The sequence below is a fragment of the Mastigoproctus giganteus genome, chromosome 1 (assembly GCF_048544385.1).
Source record: "Mastigoproctus giganteus isolate SK-2022 chromosome 1, ASM4854438v1, whole genome shotgun sequence".
Taxonomy (NCBI): Eukaryota; Metazoa; Arthropoda; class Arachnida; order Uropygi; family Thelyphonidae; genus Mastigoproctus; species Mastigoproctus giganteus.
Genome location: NC_143575.1, coordinates 245,662,324 through 245,687,156, shown reverse-complemented (window position 1 = coordinate 245,687,156; position 24,833 = coordinate 245,662,324). Strand labels below are relative to the sequence as shown.

General features: G+C 36.8%; 1 protein-coding gene across 1 annotated transcript in view; it reads left to right on the top strand.

The window, feature by feature from the left end:
* kl-2 (dynein heavy chain 2, axonemal kl-2) overlaps positions 1-24,600 on the top strand; it is a 1,174,416-nt gene extending 1,149,816 nt beyond the window's left edge. The window contains exons 78-79 of the mRNA XM_090369487.1: positions 6,748-6,895; positions 24,449-24,600. Coding sequence (XP_090225613.1) covers positions 6,748-6,895; positions 24,449-24,600 — 300 coding nt within the window. The remainder of the gene's footprint in view (positions 1-6,747; positions 6,896-24,448) is intronic.
* The last annotated feature ends 233 nt before the right edge of the window (positions 24,601-24,833 follow it).

Sequence of the window (24,833 nt, the reverse complement as noted above, 5' to 3'; positions counted from 1 at the left end):
TTCAAAATATGTACCTTTAAATTTTCGGTTCTTAAACTTCAGTAATTTGAATTTAGATTGGTTTGATAAATAAAAAATTACCTTGTAGTATTAGTTTAAAGAATTTTTTGAATTTTGTAAAAAAAATTGTAGCATTCAGCAAGTAAATTACATCTTTAACTAAATTATAGGAACTGGATTGTTACAAAAATTCCTGGGAATTTTTGGTGCATCGTTTCCTGTGTAAACTAGGCTCTAGTTTACACAGTGTGTCATGTATTATGTCTGTATAGGTAAGCTGATATGCATGTTGTGTGGGCCGAAAATTTGGAATAACTCGTGGGGATCTCCCTAGTTCCACTGCCTAAGATTTACTAACTTCATCCTCCAACTGATGAGAACTTAAAAGTTTCTGCAGATCTCATTGTGAAAGATGCAATTGTCCCTTCTTTGAGGTCTGAGATTTTATTTATTCTAATAGTTGAAAGTTAATAACAATGGCACAACTAGGGTAACGCAGGTGCGGCACATGCCCTGAGCACCAAATATAAATTTCATTTTTTTAACAATAAAAGTGTATTTCATTTTTATTATTTTGTGACTGGTATTATAATGGGTAACCAGTTTGAGTACTAATATAAGAATTCAGCCAAAATTTTAAATAACAGTTTTCAAGGGGCACCATTTTGTTATTTGTCCTGGGTATCATCAACCTTAGTAACACTTCTGGTTAATAATACAGTTCTATTGTTCTGGTGACCATTCTAATGTCCTTTTATAGAAAATACACGATTCAACAGATTCTTTTATTTCAAATGATTCAAATACTTATTATGGAACCCTGAAATTAATAGCATTTTATAAAGATGATGTAACTATTTTTTTGGAGAGACTCATGAATCATAAGCCCTATGTTATTTTAGATAATTGCAGTGAACATATTGTCATGAATCAGCTGCTGATGTAGAAGCAGTGATCAGTCACTGACAATTCTTGTAAAACTATTCGTCCATACCGAAAATGCAGGTTTTAACAACTGGGCCACCCTGGAAAACTAGGAAAAATTAAAAAAGCAAAATGAAAACTAAATACCCAGCAGCTACTGTGTAACCATTGGTCATTCAAAGACCATCAGCATGTACTTGAGAAGGCATGCAGGTTCAAATAAAAGGGTATAACATATTATATGACTCCTTGCAATGACTATGCAAAACTGACATATAAAATTGTGAAGTATTAATCACAAACAAATAAGTAACTTTTACTTAAAACTTTAATAATTTCTCGATCACACAACATACAGCAGAAGTTTTAACCATTTATCCAAGGGAATAATCTGCTCTACAGTACTTTAATTAATGCTTTTTACTATATAAACCTAATACATAGCATTATCTTGTAATGATATATATCTTTATTTCTTTATATATCTCTATTTTGTAATGATAAATATCTTTATATATCATTACAAAACAGCCATTTTTTGTAACAGCTTTTACTAGAACTCATCTTTGTACTGGTTGCACAATAAATATTTCTTTGCTCTTGTTTAACAATGTACAGTGTTACTATGATTCAGCCTCTTACAAACTGACAATACAGTATATAAACTCAAAGAATACAACCTCTAATACGTGATCGATCCCCTGATTCGTACTTATGTTTGTGACTCATAGTTAAAGCTTTCCTGTTTTATGATGGTAGTTTGTGATGCTTGAGAGGGAAGAATAGTAGGAATGGAAAGGAGAAGGTTGATTCGAATGAGTATAATGAACAATTGTGCAGAAAAATAGAGTGGGCGAGTAAATCAGAATGTCTTATAATGGGGGAGATTTTAACTTCCCAGATATTGTCATGAAACTTGTGGATTGGATGATTGTTTTCTGCAGCAGCATGTTCGAGAGGCCCAGAGAGGGTAATACTCTTGATCTGGTTATCAGCAGTGACCATTCATGTATTAAGAATTTGCAGATAAAGGAACCACTAGGTGAGAGTGATGACAGTGTACTTATGTAGGATGTACTTAAAGATATAATTACCATCAGGGATAAAGGAAACGGTTTTTGCTTCTGTAAAGGTGACTACAGTGGTCTCAGACAGTTTTTGAATTCTGTACAGTGGGACCAAATTCTAAGTGCGAAGCATTCAAGGAATTAATCGTGATAACTACTAGACTTTTCATACGTATTGAAGAAATTTTGTTCAAGGTTTAGGCCGGCCTAAATGGTTGTCAAATGATCTAATGAGACTCGTGGTAGAGAAGACAAGTGCATGGGATGCATATAAATTATCAGGCAACACAGAAGCTGGTGGCAGATATAAGCTAGTCTGTAAACAAGTCACAAAGGAGATTAGGCAAGTGAAGGCAGATTACGAGAAATCTTTAGCAAAGGATGCTAAGAAAAACAGCAAGGATTTCTTTACTTATATAAACTCTAAAAGGAAAGGGATGAATCCGATTGGTCCATTTGATATCAAGGTTTGACTGTTGATGATCCTGCTCAGATAGCAAAAAAAACTGAATGAGTATTTTGCATCTACATTCATACATGAGGAGTTATTAAGAAAGGAAAATATCAGAAGTTTATCAAATTGTAACAGAGTACTTAATGATTTTGTAATAACTGAGAGCAAAGTGGAGAAGAAATTGTTGAAGTTAAACATAAGAAAGGCACCTGGGTGTGGGTGGGATCTATCCAGTTATATTAAAGGAGCCAGCAAAGGAACTAAACAAACCCTTAGCCTTAATTATGAGAACATCCTTGGACTCAGAGGAAGTCCCCAAGGACTGGAGATGTGCAATTGAATCCCCAATTCACAAAGGGGGATCGAAGGGTGACACAAGTAATTACAGACCAGTTAGTTTAACTTTTGTTCTGGGTAAAATAATGGAGTCACTGTTTAAAGATGCATTGCAGGATCATCTAGACAAGACTGCAGCAATAATTCAGACACAGCATGGGTTTGTAAAGAGAAAGTCTTGTCTGACAAATTTGATTGGTTATTATGATGTGGTTACAAAGGAACTGGATGCAAAAAAATAATTTTGATATCATATACTTGGATTTTAGGAAAGCTTTTGACACTGTTGCACATGGAAGACTACTGTACAAATTGGAGCAGAATGGTATTAAGGGTAAGTTGCTACAATGGATAAAAGAGTGGTTGAGTGGGAGAAGACAGATGGTGGTAATCAATGGATGCTGCTCTTTGTGGACTAATGTTATTAGTGGAGTCCCACATGGTTCAGTGTTGGGCCCACTGTTGTTTTGTATATTTATCAATGATATTGATGAAGGTATATCAGGCTTAGTGTCGAAGTTTGTAGATGATACAAAGGCTGGCAGGGTTGTTAACGACAGTAATGGCAGTGTGCTACTGCAACAGGATCTAGAAAATTTCAGCAGAAGTGGCAACTGAAGTTTAACATTGACAAATGCAAAGTACTGCATATGGGTAGAAGTAACCCCAGAGGAACGTACCAACTGTGTAGTACTACACTTAAGGTGGTAGAAAATGAAAAAGACCTGGGAGTAATTGTGTGGTCACATATGAAATTTTCTGAGCAATGCAGACAGGCTGAAAGTGCAGGTCATGGGGATTTGTCAATGATATACAGGAATTTTGCTAGCAGGGAAAAGGAGGTGATTATCCCTTTGTATATATAAAGTAATGGTCAGTCCACTCCTTGTGTACTGAATACTGGTTTGGAGGCCTCATTTTAGGAAGGACGTAGATTTGCTTGAGCATGTACAGAGAGGGACAACAAGATTGGTAAGGGGAATGAAGGGATCCTCTTACTAAAAGAGGCTTAAATTCTGAAAATTGCAGCCTGGAGACTAGGCACCTGTGAGATGATCTGATCGAGGTGTATAAGACCTTGAATGGGTTGAGCACAGTGAATTCTGATGGGATTCTTCCACTTGCTCAGATTATGAACCTAAGGGGCATAAATTCAATTTGAGGAAAGACATTTGTAGGATAAATGTGCTTAAATTTGCCTTTAGCCATTGGGTAGTTAATTGCTGGAACAAACTTTTAGAGGGAATGGTTGTGTGAATTTTTTTTTAATTAATTTATTTTATTTTATTTATTTATTTTTATTTTTTTGGCTGATGCAACATAAGCTCATACACTTGCTTTCTTGCATCACATGCCTTTATTACTATTACTATTACATCATACCAGATTTGCAGTCTTAGTATGATGACACCTCCCTTACAAGCACTCCCTTTACGAGGATAGACTTGCTGTACTTTATTGAAGATTTACATATATTCAGTTTACAGAAATAAAGTTTATATACACATATACATGGTTTATAGGAGTTTGCTTAGTTTTACTTTAACATAATAGTTTTCTATCTGGGAACCTGTTATGCAAGTTCTCATGTGGAGGCATTAGGAACCTAACTCTTGTGTAATTTGGGACCCATGTGCTCTGAGAGTAACCATTTTTGGAATTAGTGTCTGAGATTAAGCCTTTCCTGTAAGTGTATGGGCCCTGAGTGGTAACTTTTCTGTTAGGCGGCCAGCTTGAATGAGTGAATTTCTTAAAGAAATTTTTAAAATTTGTATACAGGTACTTTTAGATGCCTTTTTTTTTTTTTTATATTTTGATTGGCTGCCCAACAATTGAGTGAAATTATCAGTCAAATCAGAATATTTTTTTTTAAATCACAAAAATCCCTTAAAATCATTACTTCTTTTTTGAAAAAGACAAAACAATTCATGGTGATTTTCTATTAGTTTTAGTAAGGCCAAATGTTGCAAGGAAGTGGACTTTTTCTGCATCAACCAAAAGAAATAATAATAAAATAAAACATACTATCCTCATTCCCATAAGATAGCCATCCAGTTCCATTTTAAAGTTAGCCTGACTCACTGCCTCTGCTACATTAGGAAGCAGCTTATTCCAATTTGATAATGTGCTGTTCATAGTTGAATTTCATGAGGTCCAAACATTTGTAATTACTTGAGATTTTATATTTGTGCCCTTTTGTTCTTGACTTACCTACAAGGGAAAGACAGACCTTCCTCGTTCATTTTACCCAACTCTTTCAGTGCCTCATACACCTCAATCAGGTCTTCCATTAGATGTCTAGTTGTCACATTTTGCAGGTCCATATCTTCTGAGCTGTTCTTCATATGTACTTTGATTTGCACTTATCACTAATCTGGTCACCCTTCCCTGAACTCTGTCCAGAAGTTCTGTATCTTTTTTTTTTTTCAAGTGAGGATTTCCAGACTTGAATTCCATATTCAAATGTGCTCTAACCATTATCTAGTATGGAAGTATCATGATGTCCATTAGCTAATAATGATGCTAGCAAAAGTTCTTAAATCATGTGCCTTCCCAGCCAACCTGTTTACTCTGCATGGAAAATTACAAATCAGGTTGAATTGTAACAGACTCTGATTTCCCGAATACGGGCTTCTAGATTCCATTCAGAAGAGGGCAGTTAGGTTAATTAATGAATTCTCTCTAACAGAGTCTCTCCACTCACTGTCTCATAGATGTACTGTTTCTGCTGCATGCCTTTACTACAGATACTTCCATGGGCACTGTTCTTCTGAATTGGCTTCTATAATTCCCTCTCTCTCTTTCAAAACAGTCCGAATACATGCTGCCACCAGCCAACATCCATTTACTGTCCAACTTCAAACTCACAGAACCAACCAGCAGTGCGTAGCACACGCTTCTTGATTAGACCGGGGTTCGAGCCCGTGAGCCACCAAATACGGAGGATGCGGAAAGGTCAGGGAATGACCACCGCATATCCCCGGAGCAATATGGCCTTAGTTGCTAATGCTCCTAAAACCAGAAATAATTATAACAAAATAACCCTGAATTCTGTATATTTAAAACAAAATATGGAATTCAAGAATTCAAATTTTACTGTAATGAAATACAATAAAAAATATACAAAAACTAGTTTTTCTTGTTAATTTTGTTTTTTATTTTTTATTTTTTTCATCATAATCGATTTGTTTCTTGGTCTGCTGGAATGAAGCTCACAGATCTTTAGTGATCCATGAGATGCATTTTGGGAACCATGTAGTATGGTGGCAAAATAATAGGGGTGGGGATAAATATCCATTACAGTAATGTCAGTGTATATGAAATTTAATATTCCTTTATGATTTTGTCCATCATGGATATATCAGAACTGGAGAAGTATGGTCATAATTCTGCAAAATAGATATTCTCTCACTGTTGGTGTTTGATGTACCATCATGTCTGCAAGTTTGTAAAAGAAATTCTATAATTCCATTCCAGAAGTGCAGCACAGATAATAGTGATGGTTTCTTGAAGAATAAGAAATTATTACTTGGTAATGAGCTTACCCATAGTGATTTGTTTTTCACTATGCTTATAGTGAAAAAAATAATTATTTGCATGTTATTTCCATTGTAATGTCAATTGTTTACTTAATATCATAAACTTTTACAAAAAATCAATCAGAAGGAACATAATATTCATATATTATAAGATAACTGCACATTGAGTGAATAGTTTGGAGAGCAGCTTGAGTTTTGAGGCATTTTGGAAAAGTTTCTGCAAAAAAAAAGTGAGAAAATATCAACTTGCTTTATACACAAAAATACTGATGTCTTTTTACTATTTCTTAAATGAATTAATGGTAATTTTGCTTTCCATTTATTTCTACTAAAATATAGAGAGCAGAAATACTTAAATGAACAACTGTTTAATGAATTTTTACAGTATCCAAAATAAAATTTCTATTTCTTATACTTTATGTTACAGGATGGTGTTTACATACGAGGTTTATTCATTGAAGGAGCAGGATGGGACCGTCGAAATTCCTGCTTAATAGAGGATGAACCAATGCAGTTGATTTCTCCAATGCCAGTTATTCATTTCAATCCAATTGGAAATAAAAAAATTTCTAAAGGTAATTTTGATATTAATACAACCTAATGATGTTCTGTTTAAATATTATGAGGAGGTATTTATTCACTGCTAAAAACAATGGAATAATATGATTCTCATTATCATTTTAGAATGTCAGTTATTCATGCACATGATTTGCTAAAAAAAATTGGAGAGAAAGGAATGGACTGTTACTGTAAGAGGTCTGAAAATTCAGCTATTTTGAAAAAAAATTTAACTTAGTAATGTTGACAAAATTCTATTTTACCACTTCAGAGATTAATTGATAATACAACCACCTTTTCCCACTTTCTTTCTCACAATTAATTCCTAGACCATCTGTTCTGTTTTCGTCCCCTCTACTCTCCATATTACATAGCCTTGTCTTATAGATTTGACTTCCTTTTTTCTTCACCTGCTTAATTTTTTAACCTTTTTCATAAAAAGAAATTGAGTTGAACAGAGTCCTTGGCTTCTTTTTCATTTGCTATCTCCTAGAGAGTTTTAGCTGTAATATGATGATTCCCTCACATCGAGGCTGTTAAAGGGGTTGGACATTGTTATGGCCCGTCACCACCAAATACGGAGGATGCGGAAAGGTCAGGGAATGACCACCGCATATCCCGGAGCAATATGGCCTTAGTTGCTAATGCTCCTAAAAAAAAAAAAAAAAAAAAAAAAAAAACATTGTTATGAGAGAGAGAGAGAGAGAGAGAGAGAGAGAGAGAGAGAGAGAGAGAGAGAGAGAGAGAGAGAGAGAGATGATGGTCCTGATGATGCTATTTGTCCCATGGCCTAAGTTGCCTTGTAAGTGCCCCTACCTATCATTACTCCTTTTCATTTATTGTGCCCTTCTCTTTATGTTTGAAAGTACAGTACATGTAATTGCTAATTCATAAGAAACATGTAAGTTTTTGCCATTATTACTTTCATTTACATTCCTACCTCTTTTTTTTTTATGTTGCATTTGTAATAATTTTTGCAAATTTTAATGTTAGCATCTTTTCTTTTCTTTTTTTTTTTACTTTTGATTTTATATCTATTAATGATACAGTTCGTTTTTAAAAAATAGTGTGACTTTTTATTTTCAATTGTAGCTGTTTTACATGAAAAAGTCAAGCATGCTTCATTCTCTTTCTGTTAGAGCTAACCTTCTCTCTGCACATGTTACGGCAAATTTTTTGGTAAATTTTTGCAGCCCACAGTTCTTGACAATAATGGCAAACTGATATATTCAATTTTTACCAACTGCATGGGGATACCTATCTTTTTTTTACAACGGCCCAGGGGAATACCTGCATAGAGGAACAAGAGTTAAAAGTTAGGTTTCCTCTTATGCAGATGATGAAAATTTGGCATTGTTAATTGTAATCACTTGACCATAGTTGAAAAGTATGTTGGTTGCAAAAATTGCAGTGAAATGTAGCAGTAACATAATGTGGAAGGAAAACCAGCCCAACTTTCTCACAAAAAATAGCTCTAATTGAAATAAAGAGGTCACTTTCTGCTTGGCAATTTTTAACAATGGCTGAGGTGGATAACCCCACATAGAAGAACAAAAGCTAGTCATTAAAAGCTATTATCCTTTTATCAAAGAAGGAAGAAGAGGGGTAATAGTGTCACCTTATGAATAAATTCATTGACTGTAGATATAATAACTACTGGTGCAAATCTAAGAATAATATATATCCATTTATATATGCAGATGACCTCTGGAAACCAGGCGAAAATCAGTTGTAATCAGCCTTCTGCACTAAGTGGTGCTCTGCTGTAGTCACCTTTCCTTTTCAAGAGCATCTTGCGGGATGCATGATGACTCTTCTGATGATTAAAGCCAACCCCTTTCAAAATGAGCCATGTGGTAGGCAATGGCATACCACCACATTATCTGATGTCACAGAAACCATAACAAAACCAACTCCAAAAACTGCTGTTAAAGGAAGACCTGCAACTAGGTGGAAGGATGGAATCAGTGAACTTTTGGGCGTGACATTTTGTGATGCCGTTCGTATAGCCTATAATCGTTGCAGTTGGAGGATTTTGTTGTTGGCCACAATAGCTCCTCAGGGAACTATGTGACTGGAAGAAGATGATCCTCTTATACCATTGTTAAAAATTTGACAACAAATGTGAAACATGGCTGTAACACATGCAGATGAAAAGACAGCTTCTATAGCATTAATGAAGCATACATGATTTTCACACATAAAACAGCTGTGACAAAAGGGAAAAAAGTCATCCACACTGTTTGGAAATGTTTTACAATGACTCTGCACATAGAAACAAATGTTCAAAGCTAGGTATCCTGTTATGCTGTTGGTAAAAAATAGGAACATCACTTCGTGATTGCCAACATGGGATGCCAAAAAAATGCTATGGAAGCATGGCCAAAAGCATTTGGTAAGAGAATCAGCTCTTGAATGCTAAGCCTAGCTGTATGCTATCAGAGGTTACTGTGGGAAATACAGTCATAGCAGATATTGGGAACTCATTCTCCCACACCTAGTGGGAGAATGAGTTCCATTGGCAAAAGTTATTCAGTTCCCTTCAGAAATTTACACATTTGTTAAATGTGTAATTCCTCCAATTCCTTAAATATGGATCTTCAGTTAATTCTCCAGTGGGGCAAAGACAATCTACACTGACAGTGGTACTACACTGACAGTGGTAGAGAATGAAAGGGACTTGGGGGTGGTTGTGCAGGCAGATATGAAGTTCTCTGAGCAGTGCAGATGGGCTGCAAGAGTAGCTCATGGAGTATTGTCATTGATATACAGAAATTTTTCCAGCAGGGATAAGGAGGTGATTATTCCCTTGTATAAGGCAATGGTCAGGCCACACCTAGAGTACTGTATACAGGTCTGGAGGCCTCATTTAAAGAAGGATGTAGAGCTGCTGGAACGAGTACAGAGAAGGGCAACAAGATTAGTGAATGGAACAAAGGGGTGCTCTTACGAAGAAAGGCTTAAGTTTTGCAAATTACAGTGTCTGGAGACTAGGCACCAGCGAGGTGATCTGATAGAGGTGTATAAAGCCTTGAATGGTTTGAGCATGCTCAATGCTGATGGGATTCTTCCTCTAATCACCTGAGAGGGCATAAATTCAAATTGAGGAAAAACAGATGTAGGATAGACGTGCGGAAATTTGCCTTTAGCCAGCGGGTGGTTGGTTGGTGGAACAGACTTCCATCCCTTGTAGTGGAGGTTGATAGCCTAAATAAGTTTAAGGCTCAGCTGGACAGGTATTTTGAACGAACAGAGGGGTGAAGTGGAAGTGGTTATTTTTTATTTATTTATTTATTTTTTTTTTTTTTGGCTGATGCTGCATAAGCTTGCTTTCTTGCATCAAATGCCTCTGCTAATGCTAATGCTAATCTTTCTAAAACTCAGTCTTGTCTTATATCTCACGAAAAGGATTCTTCTACTCCTATGCTTATCTTTGGTGACACTCCGATTTCTAATCAAAATGATATCCCGACTTCTAATCTCTCTTGGCACAAGCACATTACAAATATTGCTTCCTCTGCATCTAAACTTGGTTACTTTTCTTCCAAACAGCTGTTCACTCTGTATAAATCGCAAATCTGCCCTACCATGGAATATTGTTCCCACATCTGGGGTGGTGCCCCCAAAACCTCTCTCAGGCTTCTAGATTCCATTCAGAAGAGGGCAGTTAGGTTAATTAATGATTCATCTCTAACAGAGTCTCTCCACTCGCTATCTCATAGACATACTGTTTCTGCTGCATGCCTCTTCTACAGATATTTCCATGGGCACTGTTCTTCTGAATTGGCTTCTATAATTCCTGCTCTCTCTTTCAAAACAGTCTGAACATGTGCAGCTGCCAGCCAACATCCATTTACTGTCCAACTTCAAACTCATAGAACCAACTTTTCATCTTCCTCGTTTATTCATTCAACTGCCATTTTCTGGAACAACTCTCCTTCATACATATTTCCTGAAAATTACAGTCTACAGAAGTTCAAGTCCAGTATCAACAAATGTCTTCTTTTATCTTCTCAACCTCCAACCCAAGCACGGTACTAAGTACTATAGGTTCTAATACCTCTTGTGTTTGGGGTTTACATAAAAAAAAAAAAAAAAAAAATGTAGTAACCCTTTAGTAAATAAAAAGAAATGTCAAAAGTAAATAAAATATATGATATAATGATTGTCTTTCATTCAACAAGGATTTAATCAAGAGGTGGGCATGGAAACACTAGCCGCTCTCTCTCTCTCTCTCTCTCTCTCTCTCTCTCTCTCTCTCTCTCCCTCCCTCCCTCCCTCCCTCCAGTGTGCAGGTAACAGAAAACTACTTTACCAACATGTTTAGTGGCATCAGTTATTCAGAATTTTACCAAATTATTTCTAACTGTATTCATCATCCATTCATTACAGTTGATGTCCTGAGCTCATCCATAGCTCAATCTCTAGCTGTAATCCGAACTGCCCCCTCCCTTCACCATTCTTATTTTGCACGATACTGCTGTTTTATAACCTAGTGAAACATTATTAAATTGAGGACTGTTTTGTCCTTCTATGTATTTAGCTGATGACAGAATTTAAACTGCCACAAGTAATGCAATTGATTTCTCCAATGCCAGTTATTCATTTCAATCCAATTGGAAATAAAAAAATTTCTAAGTTAATTTTGATATTAATATGACAAAATATTAATATTTAAGGTACAACAAATTTTGCTGTTAACAAATTCCTGGAAGTGCACTATTTTTAAACAAATAACCAAAACTCCAGTCCTGCTAGTAGGTTCATGTGATAATAGTTGATATTATTATTATTATTATTATTATTATTATCCATATGGTACAAGGAAGCCTTAGGCTTATGCTGCACCAGCCAAAAAAAATTTCCTGAGTTATCCTCAGAGAGAGAGAGAGAGAGAGAGAGAGAGAGAGAGAGAGAGAGAGAGAGAGAGAGAGAGAGAGAGAGAAGTACAAAGGAATCACCAAGAAAGAGAAGGATGATGATATCCAGCTCAGGACCCTGGGTGTACAAGCCCATGCTCACCAGATGTGAGCCCCTTTCTTGTCAAAATGGAACTTTAATATAATTGATAAAATGAAGAAAACATTTCAAATGTTGCACTATTTGAAACAGTTAAATATAGTGCTCCTCCGTGTTAACTTTTGCAGTCAGTTGTCAGGGAATGTTGTAGTCTCTCCAGCAATGGTGACATTGCTGAGACTTGTGCTCTTTTAGAAATTACTACAAAAGGTCCACATAATCAATCTAAGTAGCTAATATCACTTTTAATCAGATAAACATTAGCCATTAGGGAAATCCATTTTCCATAAGAGATTTGCCTTATGGATGGCAATGTCTGATTAAAAGTGATATTAATTACTTTACGTCAACTACATGGACATTTGTAGTCATTTCTAAGTGAGCATGTCCGAGCACTGTGTTCACTGGAGATACCACGGCATTCCCTGATGGTTAATTGTAAAAGTTAATGCAGAGAAAACATTCTATTTAAAACTATTTCAAAAATGAAATTTACATACAAGTTAGTGCAATAGCATCATTTCTGTATGAGGCCAACTACTTGTGGAGCTCTTCATAGCAATAGCAAAGAAGTATAGATAAGAGGAGATTAGAGCAGGATTATTTTGATGTCTTTTTTTTTTTTTTTTTCTGTAATAGTTTGCTTTTTTTTAATATTATAAATAGAATTTTTGAAAGTTTCTTTTATTAATATTTGGTAAATTTTTACAGTGGTTGTTATAATATCCACCTTGAACAGTTCGTCAGAGGGTACCATGACTCATATGGAAATAGCCGATGGCGATTTTTTGGGTGAGTCATGATTTTTATCCTTTCCAGAACTTGTGGCATGTATTCCAAGGTCGACCTAGATAACCATAGCTCACCTGGAGATTCTTTTCTTTGTCACCATTGTAAACAGTGTACCAATCTTAACTTAAATAATAATAATAATTTATTTATCCCTATTTTATGTTACACTTTTTTTGGGAGATAACAGCAAAAAAAGGGAGGGAGAAACACATAAGCTAATGGCTTTTTTAGGGGTGTTCCCTTAAAAAAAATTATGAATATACAAATATACAATTGAAAAAATGTACAGTTTTGAAAATTGTACAGGTAATTTTCAACAGAAAAATACATAAATAAATTGGAGCTTTTTTTTGTACATTTCTTTACAGAAGACTTCTTGTGGACATTTTTTACAATTAAATGAGGAGAGAAAAATAAAAATGATGAGATACATGCACAGAAATTTACAAACTGTTTGCCAACTGCCTCCTTTAACATTTGTACATTATTTCCATGTTGGTGTTTTTAAAATCCAGGAGTTGAGTGGAAGGTAATTTGAATCACACATCCCTGGTGATGTGTTCAATTAGTAGTTTCTTGAATTGATTTAGTGAAGTGACATTTTTGATTTTTGCAGGAAGTTTTGTTCCAGGTTTTAGCACCTCTGTATTTTTATGCCTTTCTGACCTATGGCTTTCCTGAAAAAGCTGAATCTTCAGGTTGGCTTCATTTCTTAGATTGTACGATATTTCTTCTTCATCTGTGGTTATGAAAAAGGATCTGAAGAGAGGAGGAAAGTCTGCTGTCTTCATAGCATTGTAAACAAGGATCACCTCGGCTTTCTGCAATAGCTGGTAGACGCTTAGGAGTCTCACTTCCTTGTATCTCGAACTAACCGATGCGTTCCAGGGAAGGCCCAAAATTTAACGAATGCATCAATTGAGAATGGAGTTGATTCCCGCGAAGTTTTCTTGGCTGGTGGTATCCCATGAGATGATTCCATAGGTGAGGTGCAGCTGAATTAAAGAAAGGAATACTTGTCTGAGAAGAGAAGGAGACACCCTAGCGAGTATTCCCGCTAGTGACGAAGTTTTCTTTCATAGGGTTATCATTTGTTTTGCCCAATTTAGCTTATCATCTAGCCAGATTCCGAGAAACTTGGTTTCATTCACCCTTTCAAGTTGTTTTTCTTTGTATGTTACGTCTAAATCAATATTTAGTGGTTTGTTTTTCGTTCTAAACACCATATATTTTGATTTTTCTGGATTCAGTATAAGCTGATTCTTTTGAAGCCAATTATGCATCACAGAAAGCAAGGCAGAGATTGAGTTAATTTCTAATCACAGATAAAGACCCTAATGAGGGTCTTTATCTGTGATTAGAATGGAAATATCATCGGCATACGCTACTAGGTGAGAAGATGGAAGAAGAGAGAGAAATTCATTGATGTAAAGAACAAATAGGATAGGTCCAAGAAGTGAGCCTTGAGGTACTCCCCTGGAGAAATAACAGATGTCAGAGTATGATTGATTTGTTCTTATGACAAATGGCCGATTGGTAAGGTAGTTTTCAAGGAGAAGGTTAATTTTCCCTCTCAAGCCAAAGTTATTGAGTTTGTTAAGTAGAATAGTATGGTTTATGCAATCAAAAGCTTTAGATAAGTCAAGAAACAGTGCTATAGCATAGTGACCCTTTTCAACACTGTCGGCGCCTCCGTAGCCAGGTGGGCAGGAGCAGCAGTGCATAGCACACGCTTCTTGATTAGGCCAGGGTTCGTGCCCGTGACCACCAAATACGGAGGATGCGGAAATGTCAGGGAATGACCACCGCATATCCCTGGAGCAATATGGCCTTGGTTGCTAATGCTCCTAAAAAAAAAAAAAAAAAAAAACAAATAACCAAGACTGTCAATGATCCTTGAGCAGAAGTCAACAATTGCAAGATCAGTGGATCTTTTAGAGCGATAAGCATACTGTTGTTGGTGGATGAGCTGATTTTCTTCAAGAAAACCCATGAGTCTGCTATGAAGAATTTTTTTGAGTAATTTTGCAAAAACTGAGAGTAGAGCAGAGCTATTGGTCGAAAGTTGTTGATGGAGTTACAATGGTTTCCCTTTGGAACAGGGATGATTATTGCTTTTTTGAATTGAGAAGGAAATTTACCAGATTGAAAGGAGAGATTGAATATATACTTCAGTGGCATAAGAATTGAGCTAAGGACCTTTTTCAGCAGAGATGGAGATATTTCATCAAAGCCAGGGGCTCCCTTTTCTTTCAATTGATTTCCTGCTTCTAAAATCTCTTTATCGGAGAGAGAAACGAGAAAAAAAAGTTTCTGACTGAGTACTTGGCAGATTCTCTCATTTCATTGTCTCTGAAGTCAAGTTTGTCTTGAAAGAGGTTATTCACACTTGAATTAAAATGGTTACAGAAGGCAGTAGCTTTTAGCTCGTCATCTGAAATGAGTACCTCGTTTTCAACTACATCTCCAACATGGTGTCGTGATTTTAGTTTCCTTCCCGGTAATAGTTTATTCAAAACTGTCCATTTTTTCTTGCTTGTTATGATACCTGTAAGTTGAGAACTATAGTATTTTCTTTTCTCTGACCGAATGCAATCAGTGACTTTGTTTCTGTAAGTTGTGTATTTAATTTTATCTGCCTCGATTCCTGTTGCTCTAGCAATTCTTGCAAAGTTGTCTCTTTTCTTTAACATATTACAAATCTTGTTTGAGATGAACAGGCATATTTTCCCTCTTGGCCTGGTGGCCTTTTTATTCCCTGGGCTCCTGATATATGACACGTATTTTTTCATAGCTATTTAGGATATGCTTAAAAAAGCAGTTCTTTGCAATTTCAGGATCACTTGTAGCAAGCACTCCATCCCACGTTGACTGCTGCAGGTCATGACAAAGCTGATTGAGAGAGTCTGGAGTGATAGATTTGAAAGTATACATGATCTCTGCTTCATTTATTTCATTTTCGATTACCATTAAGATGGGACGATGATCCAAAATAGTTGTATCAAGTATTGCATACGTGAGAGAGCATTCCCCCAATTGCGAAGTGAAGAAGGGAATTGTGGGGCTCTCCCATTCTAGCCGGGATATTGGCCAACCGGGCTAGCCAGGTGGGTAAAGTGCCTGCCTGGCAACCCAAAGGTCGCGGGTTCAAATCCCACCTCGGGCTTGGATCAAAGTACTGAAAAAACCTTGGAAGGTGCATTATGGCCACAGAAGCCAATGCGCCAACAACTACCAAAAAAAAAAAAAAAAGTTGGGATATCTCCATCAGTAAGAACAGAGAGAAACCATTTGAAGTAATGACATCTAGGCGGTCTTACACCTGAGAGGATGAGCTTTGAAGAATGTTAATATTAAAGTCACCAATCGGTAGAAGGCTTAAGGATTTGCTTGTGAAATAAGATAGAGTGTTATCAAGAGTTACAAGGAAGCTGTTAACTGAAGCTGAAGGAGGTCGGTATAGACACCCGATCACCAAAGAGGCAATGCGGATAAAAGTGAGTTCACAAGCTTGATCAGGAAGATTTGAGATAGGAAAGGCAGAGCATCACAGATGACTATGAACATAAATAGCAACTCCACCACCTTTTGAATCACCTCTGCAACTTTGAAAAAGAAAGTTGTCTGGAATTTGGATTGAAACCTCAGGAGAGAACCAGGTTTCAGTAAAAACCATCAGGTCTGGATGCAGATTCCATGTTGTCAGTTGAGCGAGGATTTCATCATTATGTTTTACAAGACTGCGTGCATTCATATAGAATACAGTAATTGCATCTTTTGATGCTGCAGTAAAGCACAAGTTGTTTGGCTTAATTGTTGGCAAGTGACAGGGTAGAAAGATGTTTTCACAAGAGTTAGTATCATTGAAATTCTGGTAGGCTGAAGAGACAGATGAATCATTTGTAGACGTTATTTCCTGTAGAGATTCCTGGATGTCTTAAAAACGTACGGATTGTCATTCATACTCACTTGTTTCGATAGCTAAGTCACTAGCTGTCCCTGTCCCTGGTAACCTAGGCCAGGGACAGGGGGTCGTCCGTAGAAAGGCCGAATGATAGTTCCCACAGGCCAACAGTGGTCCTTCAGTAATTCGTCAAAGTCTGTTTGCTGGCATTGAATGTAGAAAGAGCTGTACGACTCGTGTTTAGAAATCATTTTTATTGCCTTTGTTTCTATGTGCAGCTGCGTTCTGATGTGCTGCTCTACTTCTCTATCCCAGAGTTGGGGTTCGAGTCTCGAGACAAAAATACCCTTGGTCGAACTTTTGGTTCTGGGGATTGCTCTGATTGTTGAGTTGGTGGCTGTTCCCACAACAGGAGGAGGATGTTGACGTCTGCCTGTGTGATTAGAGGCAGATAGATTCCGCTGTCTTCCGATGAGATCTGTCCGCTGCCTAGAGGAAATGACATCTTCTAGGAGTGGATTTGCGGTTTGTTCAACGTCCTTAGATGTTTTCTGAGACGACTGGGGATAGGAGCATATACTGGAGGGTATGGAGTTTGCTTTATAATAGATGCGTAAGTGGCTTCTGCAACAGGAGCATGGGTTGGCTGGAAAGTGGAATTTTCCGTGGGTTTCATCCAATTGTATGTAGGATTTACTGACCTGCTGGAGTTTCGAATAAGATCTGTCAAATACAAAAGTTTCTTTATTAAACTATAATTAAATTCACGCAATTGCGCATTTTCCAATCTGATTTTTTTAGTTTCATCAAAAATAGAGACCATCATGGATTTGTGAGTGTCCAAGATTTGAAAAATGAGTTTTGTGGTCAGCTCATTTGGATTTTCATCTTGTGAAACTTCTTGGTTAAGGAGGTCAGAGAAGGAGTGATTTGTCTGCGCTGATGTCACGTCATGAGGTATGGCCTCGGATAGCCCACTCTGCCGAGTATCCATTGACGATGAGGGACAGTTGAAACGCTGAGGTTCATCGTCGGGAGGGCTTGAGGGATCAGCTGGGCTGGAGCCTAAGTTATTTTCATGTTTCATCTGCTTTTTCTTTGATTGCTTGTGATTTATACAACAAAGGCCCTTCCACGAGTCAATTGCTGCCTGTGACATTTTTTTCCAGTTGGCAGTTGACATATCTATGCATTTGATGCAGTACACAAGACCGCATTCCGCATTGCATTGAAGGAAGTCTTTGCTTTTCTTTTTGCACAATTGGCAAATAATATGCACTTGCCGAGCCATTGTAATTAAGAATAAGTATACAGAATTTCTTTTGAGATTAAACAATAAAAAATATACAATACACAAAATATGAATATACAAATTATGAGATATACAACACAGAATTATTACTATCTGAAATAATTTTTGACAACGTATCCGTGAACTTTAGTTAAAATTCTTCAGAATTCAATTACAATTCATTCAAAGAGTGAATTTTAAAGATATACTTAGTAGATTCCTAATTTAAGCAACAGGCATTCCTAACAACATTCCTAAATTTAAACAACAGTTCTGTATTTCACACCACTGCAGATTAACTAGCAGAGGCTCTTTTGAAAGGCTCAGTCCTCTTTTTAAGAACAATGGCAGGTGACCTTGCGTGCTATTATCGGACAAAAACAGTAAAGTGACTGACCTTGGTTATACTGCGAGGGAGTAATCCTTTCATTGATGCTTCCCAGCTTCTGGGGCACCTATGGAAATGATCTGAGATGCCTTGTAGAAAGGAAACATAAATTTCATTCGTTATAGCGTGAAAACCATCTTTCCAAAACCTCTTCTTTCTTGATGGATGTGATGAACATAACTTGCTGATTCAAACAGTATAAAAATGTTGGAGCAGATTCATTAGAAACTATTCATTTAGCTCACTTTTGCAGGAGCACAAACACAACCATTTGCGCAAGCACATTAATCCCATTAATCCCGCATTAAAATTTGGTGCATTGCTAAAACAATTTGAGTCACTGGAAAAACAGGTGCTTGCCCTCAAGAATAATGTAACTGGGAGCTCGTCAGGGACTCAGGACTCTAGTAACCTACCAAGTGATGCACTCCCGATTTGGGACCCAGAACAGAATAACCAAGTGCAAACTACTACTCTGGTTCAAAAGGACTTAGTTCTGTTAGGAAACTCCATTTTTGGGGAAATGGGAAATATTTTTTATAATAAGGATAGATGGACTAGAACCAGGATATGTCTGTCAGGAGCAACTACTAATGATGTCGCCAACAGACTATCAGATTTTAAGGTGGGGGGTAAAGAGAATACATCAATACCTCGCTTAGCACGGCTTCAAACATCACGGGTTTCACTATAACACGGTTTTCAATTAAGTTTAAATCGAAAATTTATTGTACATATTAAAACTCATTCAATAGCCTAGACAGGTACTATACATATATGCTGTGTTGTCGTAGCCAGGTACTATACATATATGCTGCGGTGCCAACTCTATTGTCTACCATGCACATGATACTTTAGCTCCCTTCAGGCAGTCAGCTGCAATGTGCAACGGTGTTCAGTATTCTTAATTCCATCCTGACGAGACGACATGATAGTTTTTCAAACATTTCATTTCAAATTTTATTTTTTACCCCTTTAAATACGATAGAAAATATATCTCCATCTTGGCTAGAATCACTGCCAACAACATGCGTTCTGTTTGGCAGCATGTTTGCCCCATTTGGTAAATGATTTCACTGGTTTTGAATCGCAAGTTCAGATAATTTCCAAAGACATTGTGAAGGTCAGAAAAGACTTGGGATTCGAAACTTTGGACACTGCCAACGTACATGACCTCATTGTCTCACATGCAAATGATTTAGATGATGCAACTCTCCTTGAAATTGACGAACAAACTGCATATGCAGAAGAGGAAAACGATTCTGAAGTGCCATCAAAACAATTTTCATCAGAAGAACTGGAGAAAGTTTTTTTTGGGGGGGGGGGTTGACGTGGCCTGCGAGGTGATTAAGAATGGATATCCGAATGTTGAATGTAGCATCAAGATACGGCAAATTTTACAAGACGGGATTCGATGCTACAAAGACTAGATAAAGAAGAGATGGCTTCACCAGACTTCATTATTGAAATACCTAAATAAATAACTGCTTTTTTCTCATCTCACATGATGTTACCTTTTCATTAATAAAACTTTTTCAATATTTTTTTAAATTTCAAATCCTTTTAATTGGCTGTCAAGTGCAAATTGTTTATAGATTTATTATAATTTGTTTGTAGACTGTTTCTCTGGTATGCATTCAATTAAAACTCATTATAATTATACCTCAATCAGCACAGTTTCCCATAACACGGAATAGTTTAGGTACCAGTTATCAGTGCTATGTAGGGTATTGCTGTATTATTAACCATGTGGGGACTAATGACATTAAACATACATTGTCTGACAATTTGTTAGACAAATATAGGACCATGCTGAAGAAATTTATAGGACCATGCCGTGAGTTAGGTCACAATGTCTATGTGTCTGCAATTCTGCCCAGGAACAATAGGAGGGATTATATGCTTGAGTTAATCCACAAAGCCTTGTGGATTAACTCAAGACTTGGACTCTGCAAGGTTTTTGGGGAGAAATTTCTTTCAGCTTGACCTGCACTTGTAGGTAAAAGGAATCTGTTTTGTAGAGACAGGATACATTTAAACAAAGGGTTTAAACAAAGAGTCCCCCAAACTAGCAGTTCCCCCGAACCTTTAAGGATACCTTAAAGGTTCGGGGGAACTGCTAGTTTGGGGGACAAGGGTAATATAGATATGCGTTTATCTGATAATATTGGTCAAAGTAACACTTGCACATACTTCAAGTGTTACTTTGACCAATATTAACACTTGCACATACTTCAAGAATTCTTCTTTGTTACTGCAACAGAATGTATTATCAAGATTTTCTGAGAGAAGACACGTTTTTAATGCCAGGGAAGCGAGCTTAAATAACTTTAAGTGGTGTGTCAGAGTAGTTAACTATACAAGAACATTGTCTTAATTGTTTATACTGTAATTTCAGAAGTGTCATCAATAAAATAAGTGAATTCGAACTGCTTGTTAGGACAATTAACACTGACATAATAGGGCTTACTGAAACGTGGTGCCACCCGGAGATACGGAATAATGAGTTTCAATATGGTATGTATAATGTATTTAGAAAGGATAGGGAAAACAGAAGGGGTGGTGGCACCATGCTTCGTAAAAAAATCAGCATGAGCTGATGAAATCTTTCCCAGATTCAGATGTTTTGCATGCTAGTATAAAATCTGTATGGTATGAGATAATTGGAAACAAAGGTATAATGAGAGTGGGAGTAATCTACAGACCAGATGATAGTGAAGATTATGATGTGAGCCTCTACATTCAAATGGAATGGGCAAGTAAGTGTGAATGTCTTATTATGGGTGATTTCAATTTGCTTCTAATTGATTGGAGAAAATGGGAAGGAAACTCCACATGGGGAACAAAATTTTTAAATCAACTAAATGATTGTTATTTGTATCAACATGTCAGAGAAAGTACTAGGGAAAAAAATACTCTAGACCTCATCATCACCCATGAACCAGATGACATAATAGGGCTGATGGTACAGGAACCAGTAGCAGGAAGTGATCATAGAGTTCTATGGTGGACAATGAAGAGAGAGAGGTAGCTGTAGTTAAAGGCAAAGGAATGGGTTATAATTTCAGGAAAGGAAATTACGATGGCTTAAGGATGCTATGTGGCCTCTATTAACTGAGTAGATATCTCACAGAGAGCAAATACAATTGAAGTATGGGATACCTTTAAAACATTAATCACAGAAGCTTTGAATGCTTATATACTATTAAAAAAATTACTCCATGAGGAAGATTCCAATTTGGATGAATAAGGAAGTTGCCAGATTACTTGAGCAGAAAAAGATGGCATGGAAAAGTTACAGAGCAATAAAAAGTACTGAAGCCTATAACAGCTACAAATTTATCTGTAATAGTGCCACAGAAAAGGTTAGGCTGGCAAAAGCAGATTATGAGAAATCGCTGACAAAGAGAGCAAATAGTGGTGATAAGGAATTCTTCGCATATACAAATGCAAAGAAGAGGACAACCAGATAGGACCCTCATATAATGGAAATGGCTTTCTAGGTAAGACCACAGAAAATGTGGTCTTACCTAGAAATAATAGTGCCACAGAAAAGGTTAGGCTGGCAAAAGCAGATTATGAGAAATCGCTGACAAAGAGAGCAAATAGTGGTGATAAGGAATTCTTCGCATATACAAATGCAAAGAAGAGGACAACCAGATAGGACCCTCATATAATGGAAATGGCTTTCTAGGTAAGAGCACCCTTTTGTTCCCTTCAGTCTGGTTATTAGTATTAAATATCCCAGCTGAAATTGCAGATGAACTCAACAGTTACTTTGAATCGATATTTAAAGAAGAAAAACCTTTTATATCAATGAGAAATTATGGGAGCGAAGTTGAAAATAATGTAATTAATGATGTTGAAATTTCACGTTTATTTAATGAAAAATCTTTCGAGCCTACAGGCCAGTAAGGCTCCTGGGGTTAATGTCATATACTCTAATCTTAAAAGAGGCAGCAAGTGAGTGCATTGAACCATTGAGTTAATTATGAGAGCATCACTTGACTTGGGAGTGATTCCGTTGGATTGCAAAAATGCCAATGCATCTCCAATACATAAGCATGGTTCTAAGAGTGATGTGGGAACTTACCGGCCAGTCAATCTAACTTCAGTAGTAGGGAAAACCATAAGATCATTTAGATATAAATTGAATTCTGAAGGATACTCAGCGTAGTTTTGTAATGGGAAAATCATGTTTTACAAATCTGGTTAGCTATTTTCACAGGGTCACTCATGAGCTGGATTTAGGGAATAGTTTTAACATTGTTTATTTGGATTTCAGCGAAGCATTTGACTCAGTCCCACATGAGTGGTTACTTTATAAGCTGGAACAGGTTGGAATCACAGGGAAAATCCTTAGATGGATAACTGGATGGCTTCAGGGCAGGAGGCAGAGGGTTGTGATAAATGAATATTCCTCAGATTGTTTTGATGTAAGAAGTGGGGTTCACCAAGGATTAGCATTAGGACCACTGTTGTTTTTGATTTTCATAAATGGCATCGATGAAGGTATAGAGGGCATGTCTAAATTTGTAGATGATGTTAAGATTGATAGAGTAGTTAATCACCGCCAAGCAGAGCTTCTTCAGAGTGACCTAGACAGATTTCAGGGATGGTCGGAAAAATGGCAGCTATGCTTTAATCCAGCAAAGTGTAAGGTATTACACCTGGGGAACAGTAACCCAAAAATAACTTATACTCTTTGATGGAGTTGAACTAAAGCCAGTAGTGGAGGAAAGGGACTTGGGTATTATGATACGGTCAGAAATGAAGTTCTGCAAGAATTGTAGACTGGTTGCAAGGAAGGCCAATGGTGCCCTATTGATGATTTATCAAACAATTGCGATTAGAGATAAGGACATCGTAATCCCATTATATAAGTATATTGTTAGACCACACTTGGAATACTGTGTTCAAGTATGGAGTCCCTATACTTGAACACAGTTTTAAAAAAAAATTGGCTTTTTTTTGGCTGGTGCAGCATAAGCCATAGGCTTCCTTGCACCATGTGGCCATTGCTAATACTAATACTTAAGTAGTTACGAATTGGCATCATTTAAGTATATTTCACATTGTGAATACTTTCACGATTTACCATAATATTGCACTCCCCTGAATAAATAATGCTTCACCATAGGAGAAGACTATTGTTACTTATTCTTGGCGGATACCACCACCCATACAGCACCATTTTGGAGCTTATTGGCTTCTCATCAGTGGATGGGTAGGTACCCTGGTGTTGCAATGATGACAGCCCAGTTGCGAAGTATAACTCGACAGTATTGTTGTTTTGTTTGTTTGTTATTTGGTTTTTAGGAGCATTAGCAACTAAGGCCATATTGCTCCGTGAATATGTGGTGGTCATTTCCTGACCTTTCCGTATTTGGTGGTGACGGACTCGAACCCCGGTCTAATCAAGAAGCGTGTGCCACGCACTGCTGCTCCTTCCCACCTGGCTATGGAAGTGCCACTCCACAGTGTGAGATATGTGTGATGGTGTAAGGCAATTTTGATTTCATTGTAATTTAGGGCTAAATCCTCACAGGTTTTTACAATATGAGATTTACTTAAATGATGCCAGTTCATAACTACTTAAGTAGTTGGCTAAAAGGAATGATGCTATTGCACTAATTTGTATGTAAGTTAACTTCTTTCATAAACTCCTTTCTACCCCTAAATTATGATGTAATCTAAAAATTAAATTCGTATTTTGCCACAAACAAAATTATTTGTTTTGTCTTTTAGTTTTAAAAGTTTCTGTGTGGAAGTGGGCGCCTCCGTAGCCAGGTGGGAAGGAGCAGCAGTGCGTAGCACATGCTTCTTGATTAGACCGGGGTTCGAGCCCGTCACCACCAAATACGGAGGATGCGGAAAGGTCAGGGAATGACCACCGCATATCCCGGAGCAATATGGCCTTAAGTTGCTAATGCTCCTAAAAACTAAAAATAACAAATAAAAATAACAAGTGTGGAAGTGCTTTTTTTCTCAACATTGTATTTACTATATTAAAAATGTGATCTTGTGTTTCTAACTGTGCTTTTACTGTATTTCATCCTTCTAAATGCCTTTAATAAGTATATTTTTAACTGCAGAATTTATGTTGAATATGTTATTTTCTTTCAACATTCAACTTTTCTTATTTTTTAAAAGTTATGAAAAAATATATTTTACAGGACTATACCAGTGCCCATGTTACTATTATCCAATACGGACAGAAACCAACAACCAGTCATCATTTGTGGTTAGTGTGGACCTAAAATGTGGCCAGCATTCAGCAGACCATTGGGTAAAAAGAGGAACAGCATTACTGATGAGTGAAAAATAAAGATCAGTTGACTTAATGAATAATTTTTTGCTTTTAGTATTTTATTAACTGCTATAGTATATAAAGCACACCCTATAGTTAATTACTAATAATTCAGTTTCTCTCCCCCCCATTTCACTTCTTACATGTTTGCCAAAAATTTAAATAAAATTAGTGAGGTTTCATGCCATCAAATATGAGTCCCAGGCATGGGCACTGGCAGGATATTTTACAAGGTGGTGCATGTGGGAATA